This window comes from Chiloscyllium plagiosum, chromosome 12, assembly GCF_004010195.1.
Source record: "Chiloscyllium plagiosum isolate BGI_BamShark_2017 chromosome 12, ASM401019v2, whole genome shotgun sequence".
Taxonomy (NCBI): domain Eukaryota; kingdom Metazoa; phylum Chordata; class Chondrichthyes; order Orectolobiformes; family Hemiscylliidae; genus Chiloscyllium; species Chiloscyllium plagiosum.
Genome location: NC_057721.1, coordinates 78,979,801 through 78,987,426, shown reverse-complemented (window position 1 = coordinate 78,987,426; position 7,626 = coordinate 78,979,801). Strand labels below are relative to the sequence as shown.

The 7,626-nt window shown below is 43.6% G+C and overlaps 1 protein-coding gene across 1 annotated transcript; it reads left to right on the top strand.

Moving 5' to 3' along the window:
• Positions 1 to 322: 322 nt before the first annotated feature.
• Positions 323 to 7,397, top strand: LOC122555588 (lysozyme C-1-like). Its single transcript, XM_043701614.1, has 4 exons — positions 323 to 501; positions 2,113 to 2,289; positions 4,445 to 4,526; positions 7,185 to 7,397. Exons 1-4 carry the CDS (start codon positions 372 to 374, stop codon positions 7,249 to 7,251), a joined length of 456 nt encoding a protein of 151 aa, XP_043557549.1. The 5' UTR covers positions 323 to 371; the 3' UTR covers positions 7,252 to 7,397.
• The last annotated feature ends 229 nt before the right edge of the window (positions 7,398 to 7,626 follow it).

Sequence of the window (7,626 nt, the reverse complement as noted above, 5' to 3'; positions counted from 1 at the left end):
TGGGTCTACTTACAACTTATGGACTGCAGTGGCTCAAGAAGGCAGCTCACTACCACCTTCTCAAGGGCAACTAGGGATGGGCAACAAACACTGGCTCAGCCAGTGACACCCGCATCCCATGAATAAATAAAAAGGGGCCTGAAATTAATGAAGTCAACCTGAAAAGCTTGTGTTTCCTTTCCCTTATGTTGCCGTGATTGTTAAATCTCGGTGTGACATGAACAACCTGGTACAAATCTGATAAATTTAGATGACCTTTTTTTTTTGTCCAAGGTTAATTAACTTTGTGGAGCAGATAACCAGAGGCGTGATTCTGTATAAAGGAGCAGCCGTTACCAGACGCAGACAAAGACACATCTCCCACCGACAGGATGAAGATACTGATTGTTCTCAGTGTCCTGCTCACTCTCTCCAGCGCCAAAGTCCTTTCGCGATGTGAACTTGCTCGCATTGTAAAGAATTCCATACTGGTTGACTTCACCGAGTACAAAGTTGCCGACTGTGAGTAACATCCTCTCTGTTCTATTTAAGCCGTACTGAATGCCCTGACAAGTTGAGACAGTTGTATTCTCCTGTAGTTCTGTCAGTCAGTGGGTGAGTGTCTGGTTGGTGGGGACAGTGAACGTCTGAGTCTGGTCTGGACTGAGTAAATTGCTCTTTAGTTTAAACTCTGCAGGAGCAGGAATAGACTGGATGTTGGATGGTTCTTTTTGCAGAGAGTCATGAGCCTCTGGGTTACATTGTTAGCTGGTGCACTGGCTACTGACTGTCCACCTCCAACAAGGAGCTGACTGGTACCTGACTGGGGCAGAGACCACCTTCTGCAGAAGGGTATTATCATTGTAGTAACACGTGTGTTCCCTGTGATCTCCTGGATTGGTTTTGATCAGCTGAGGGGATCCAGAAGGATTCTTTCTGAGTATTGTTCCCTTCATTGTCTCTGGCGAGGGGAACAAGGGACAATCGGTTACGGTTGCTCCATGGGGAGGTTTTAATGACTTCTCCTTCTGAACCGAAAGCACTGACAGCAGAGGGTCAATAGACAATAGGTGCAGGAGTAGGCCATTCTGCCCTTCGAGCCTGCACCACCATTCAATATGATCATGGCTGATCATTCCTAATCAGTATCCTCTTCCTGCCTTATCTCCATAACCCTTGATTCCACTATCTTTGAGAGCTCTATCCAACTCTTTCTTAAATGAATCCAGAGACTCTGCCTCTGGGGCAGAGCATTCCACACAGCCACCACTCTCTGGGTGAAGACGTTTCTCCTCAGCTCTGTCCTAAATGGTCTACCCCGTATTTTTAAGCTGTGTCCTCTGGTTCGGCACTCACCCATCAGCAGAAACATGTTTCCTGCTGCCAGATTGTCCAATCCTTTCATAATCCTATATGTCTCAATCAGATCCCCTCTCAGTCTTCTGTGACTATGGCAAGCCACAGAGCCTAGTGTCCTCACAAATACATTTCTCCAAATAATAATAATCTCAGGATCCTGATGTAGGTCACACCTGATCAGCTCGCTGGCCAAATTCTACTCATTTACTTTGACTGGTCATTTATATTTCTCCTAAGCCAACAGAAAGGCACAACTACAATCTAACAGGATACAACAAAGGAGATAGTGAGGACTGCAGATGCTGGAGAAGTCAGTGTTGATAAAGTGTGGTGCTGGAGAAAACACAGCAGGTCAGACAGCATCTGAGGAGCAAGAGAGTCAACGTTTTGGGCTTAATCCTTCTTCAGGACTGTGGAGGGGGCTGAGAGACAAATAGGGGAGGGAAGATGGGACTAGGGGAAAGATAGGTAGGATGGCGATAGGTGGGCGAAAGTGGGTGGTGATGGTGAGAGGTGACTGGGAAGTGTTGGAATGGATACGTGGGAAGGAAGCTGGAGAGGTAGGACAGGTCAAGAGGGCGGAGCTGAGTTGGAGGTTCGGATCTGATCGGTGGGGGGAGGGGAGATTTAGAAACTGGTGAATTCAGTGTTGAGGCCGTGTGGAAAGGAAATGTTTACTGTGGATTGTCTCCATTCTGTCAGGTGTAGTGTGAGTCATATGAGGGCTTGTTCTGTGTTCTAACCTACAGTGTTCTCTGTCCATTTTAATTCTAGGGGTGTGCTTGGCCTACTATGCAAGTGGGTACAGTACATTGGCAGTACAATATGAGAGAGACTGTAAGGGAAAGATCTGGTCAGGAGACTATGGGATCTTTCAGATCAGCAGCAAACAGTGGTGCGCAGATGCCATGTTTCCGAATGGTACAAATGAATGCCACATGAACTGCAACTGTAAGTGAATTAGCACAATGCAAAATCCAAAATGATTTTCTCATTATTTTCCTTACAAGACCATGTCGCTGGAGAGCTGACTCTATCTCTATTTGCTATATTACAAATTAGATTAAGTGATAGTGAGTTTTAGAGATTTTACTACAGGGAAACAGGCTGAAAATAACTCCACAAAGGCAGGTATTCCAGCACCGGCCTGCGTCAGGCTTTATTAACACAGGAACAGTCCTTGACCACGGTGCCACCTCATCAGAGTCAGGTACTGCAGTGTCAGGATCTCTGACACGCCTGTTTATATCTGTCAGCCAGGGCTCCCTGATTGGACCAATCAGCCAATTTAACAGCCTCAATCAGGGAACTCAATATTCTATGAAGACCAGCTGGCTGGCCTCATTCCAGTCACTGTACAAGCCCTTCAGCCCATTGCTGTTTGCACCGATCATCAACCATACATCTATTCTAATCCCATTTCTAGCACTTACCCCATAGCCTCTCAAGTGATCATCTAAATATTTCTTAAATGTCTTGAGGGTTCCTTCTTCTTCCACCTATTCTGACAGTGGATTTCATACAATAGCAACCCTCTCAGTGGGATTTTTTGGTTCAAATCCCCTCTAAACCACTTCCTCCTTACCTTACAACTATGCCTGATGGTCATTGACCTCACTACTAAGGGAAAAGGTTTCTCCTTATCGAGCCTAACTCTGTACACCTCTGATTTGGAAGTGCCAGTGTTGGACTGGGGCGGACAAAGTTAAAAATCACACAACGCCAGGTTATAGTCCAACAGATTTTTTTGGAAGTACTAGCTTTCAGAGTGCTGCTCCTTCATCAGGTAGTTGTTCACATAGCCTGGTGTTGTGTGATTTTTAACTTTGTACACCTCAAGCAGCTCATCTTCTTTGGCTCCTCTCCAGTCTCTCTTCCTACTCAATCTCTCTAGGCCAAGCAACATCCTGGTGAATCTTCTCCACACCTTCTCTACTGCAATCACAACCTTCACATTGAGTGGTGACAAGAACTGCACACAGTACTCTAGATGTGGCCTAACTAATGTTATATACAACTGCTTGCTCTTGTAGGCAGTGCCTTCACTAATAAAGGTAAGTATGCCTTCTTAACCACCTATCTACTTGCCCTGCCGCCTTCAAGGATCTATGTAGATACATAGCAACGTCTCGCTGATCATCTGCACTTCCTTGGGTCCTTCCATTCAATGTGTACTCTCTTGCTTTCTGATGTTCTTCCAAAATCCATGACCTAACAATTTTCCGGATTAAATTCTATCTGTCACTGTTCAACTCATCTGCACCATCCTGTAATGTCTCAGTCTTCCTTCCTTATTATTTGCCATGCCACCAATTCTTGTGTCATCTCTACATTGACCGATCATAACGTCAACATTTGTGTCGAGTGTGAATTCAAAGAAAATACATTTCAAAGGTGGTAAACCCTCTGAGGTGATTACCATGACGAAAGGATGAACCACTTGGGTCACCTTATTGTTTTACACAGAGAGTGAGGGGTGATTGAATAGACATAACAAATACTCTTGGTGATGTTTCCTGAGAGAATACATCTACACAGCATCAATAGAAGATGCTAACCAAGGAATCAGTTCCAACAGTAGTCCCTCATGGGACTGGGAATCACTGGTCAGGTCAGCATTTATAACTTGTGAAAAGGTGCAAGTGTATAACTTTAAAGGGAAGTTCAGAGTGAAGCAGATTGTCATGGGTTCAGAATCACTGCGCGGCTAAGGATGAGAAAGTCCCTTCTCTAAAGGACATTCCTGAACCAGGTGTGTTTTGTGATAGTCTCATGGTCACCATTACTGGCACGAGCAATTTGTTTAGACCTCATTAAATTCAGAATGTTTAACAACCTGTCAGCCATGGCGGGAGTCCTGATTTCCCTGGATCATTGGTCTCATTCTCTGGATGACCAACCCAATGAGGTACCCACAATCTTAGTGGATACCAAATTAGAAGTAACTCTTTACCTGGGAACAGGTGAGAACGTTGACCTCTCCACCATAAATAATAGTTGTGGATCAATATTTACGATATCGGCAACATAGAAATTTCTCAATCTGTATCAAAACACAACAGATTTAAACTCTGATTCTAACACCACATTTCTTTGCTCACTATAGTATTCCTGAACGAAAATACTAATCTACAAACTGACATCGATTGTGCAGCAGTGATCGTGAATCAACAAGGAATGCAGGCCTGGTATGTTACAATAGAAATTGTACCTTCTCTCACTTTGTAGTGATGTATCTATTTTGTAATGGATTGATGGGATGTTACTGGTTCCTGTATCCAGGTTATAAACACTGTAATGACGTTGAGGCCACACACATCAACCCCTACTGTGAACAGATATTTCAAGTATCAGTTAGGAAAGGGTTTCAGAGAGCTTGTAAATGAACAGTGTATTATAAGACCATAAGACACAGGAGCAAAGCTTAAACCATTCAGCCCATTGAGTCTGCTTTGCCATTCAATCATAGCTGATTCGTTTTTCAACCCCATTCTCCTGCTTTCTCCCCCTAACCTTCGATCCCCTTGGTACTCAAGAACCTATCTATCTTGGTCTTAAATATACTCAATGACCTGACCTCTACAGAGAGAGAAATAGGAGGGTGGAGGTGAGGGTGGGGGTAAGATAGCTGGGAAGGTGATAGTTCAGTACAGGTGATTGTGATAGGTTGGTGAAGAAGGTGGAGCAGATAGGTGGGAAGGAAGATGGACAGTAGGACAGGTCAAGAGGACAGTGCCAACTTGGAGGGTTGGGTCTGCGATGAGGTGGGGAGGAGGGGAGATAAGGAACCTGGTGGAATTGATGTTGCGGTCGGAGGGTCCAAAGGCAAAAAATGAGACGTTCATCCTCCAGTGTGGTAGAGTGTTACAGAGAAAATGTGTAATAGAGTGTGTTATGATGAGGGGTGTGTTGTAGAATGTTACAGTGAGGGTGTGTTACAGTGAAGGTTTGTTGTTGAGTGTTGGAATGAGTGGTGTGTTATAGAGTGGTACAGTTGAGGGTGGGTTATACAGTGTGACAGTGAGAATGTGTCATAGAGTGTTACAGTGAGGGTCTGTTACAATGAAGGTGCGTTGTCGAGTGTTGGAGTGAGTGGTGTGTTGTAGTGTTACAGTGAGTCAAAGAGAGTGCTGTGGTGTAGAAGTGGAACAAAGATTGTTGCAGTGAGATAAGTATTACTGAACATTATAATGTAAACATGTTAAAACCAGATTTCATGGTGAGAGAGTGTTACAGAGAGTTTTACAGATGCTGATTGGTTACCCCAACATTGCTGCAGAGATTGATTTGTTACTGCCTCCTCCCTCAGGTGCATTAGGAGGAGAGAGTTTAATCGCAGGGAATTTCTGGTGAATTAGACTCTGTTCCTGGCTCAAATGGAGTATTTCACTTCAGGAAAAATGTGAAGGCATTAGATTTGGGTGCAGAAAAAGACAATGAGTGCTGCCAAGTCTAAGGAGTATCGCTTTTAACTGGATGGGGTATTGTCTTTGGAGCAGAGAACATTTAGAGGAGATCTAGTCCAGGAATCATAAGGAATCTGGTTAAAGTAAATAGAATAGTTGATCACTTTGCAAGAAGGATCAAAATCCAAAGGACACTGACTGAGGATGATTTGCAAAAGAAGGGGATATGAGGGAAAGCATTCCTGGTAGTGAGTGTTTAGTGACTGTCAATGGAGAACTGGATAAATACCTGAAGAGAGACATTTTGTGGATTGAACGTATAAAGGCAGAGGAATGTCATAGAGTCATCGAGATGTACAGCAAGTGAACAGACCCTTCAGTCCAACTTGTTCATGCTGACCAGATATCTTAAACAAATATAGTCCCATTTGCCAGTATTTGGCCCATATCCCTCCAAACCCTTCCTATTAACATACCCATTCAGATACCTTTTAAATGTTGTAATTGTACCAGCCTCCACCACTTCCTCTGGCAGCTCATTCCATACACGTACCACCCTCTGCATGAAAAGGTTGCCCCTTAGGTTCCTTTTAAATTTTTCCACCTCATCTTAAACCTAGGCCCTCTAGTTTTGGTTTCTGGTACCCTAGGGATAAAGACGCTCCAGGGAAAACAGCCCCAGCCTATTCAGCCTCTCCATGTAGCTCAAAGCCTCCAACACCAATAAAATAATTGCAAACCTTTTCTGAACCCTTTCAAGTTTCACAACATCCTCCCTATAAGAGGGAGGTCAGAACTGAATATGGTATTCCAAAAGTGGCCTAACCATTGTGCTGTACAGCCGCACGATGACCACCCAACTAGGAGAGTTGATCTCTTAGTAAACAGACATAGATATGAGGGGGCAACTGGCTTCCTTCTGTGCCCGAGCTATAGTTCCAAGACTCTATTTGCCCATATTTTGTTGGAACAATATAGAACACGTATTTAGAAATACATGGAGATTCCTAATGATTGGGTACAGATCTCATGGGAGAGTCTGGTATTGGCTAATTGAGAATAATTCCTCGTACATTCCTAGAATTAGTGACACATTTGGTGTTCTCAGTGAGAAGTATATCAGACTCAAAATGTTAAGCCTGTTTTCTCCCTCCTCAGATTGTTGCAAGACCTGCAGAGTTTCTCCAGCACTTTCTGTTTTAATTTTAGATCACTGGCATCTGCAGTATGTTGCTTTTTGCTCTGCATGGGGAATAATTCCTAAATCAGCTCTTTATAGATTACTTTACCCTCAGATGAGTCAGCACCTTCAGGGGAAGAGGGTGTGGACATGATTTCAGAGGGCAGAGAAAGGTAATCCCAATGCCTCCAGTCAATTTTTCAAAAAAAGGCCGTATGTCTTACTGATTGACTCATGTTTTCTGATGTTTGGTTTTGCAGGCCTTCCTGGGTTGACCACTGTAAGGGGAGATGGATTGATTATTACACATTCTTTTGCTTTTGGTAAAGATGGAGGAAATCGTGCTGATCAAACCCTCCCACTCTGGCATTTCAGACCATGGGACACTTTCACTATCTCGTTCTGCATTGTTAAAACAGCTGGGAAGCCCAAACAGGAATTGGTTCTGTCACATCTCACTGAAATAAACTAATATCAAAACACTGGTGTTTCACTCCATGAAATAATAGAGATCAATCTTCAAGTGGGGGAGTTTTAATTACAAAGGAATATTAATGAATTTGGAATTCCTGGTTCCTGAGATGACGGGACTGAGGCAGGAGGAGAAGTTGAATCAGTTAGGATTATGTTCAGAAGAATAAGGGGAGATCTAATAGAAACCCATCAATTCTATCAGGTAAGCATGCAGGTACAGCAGGTAGT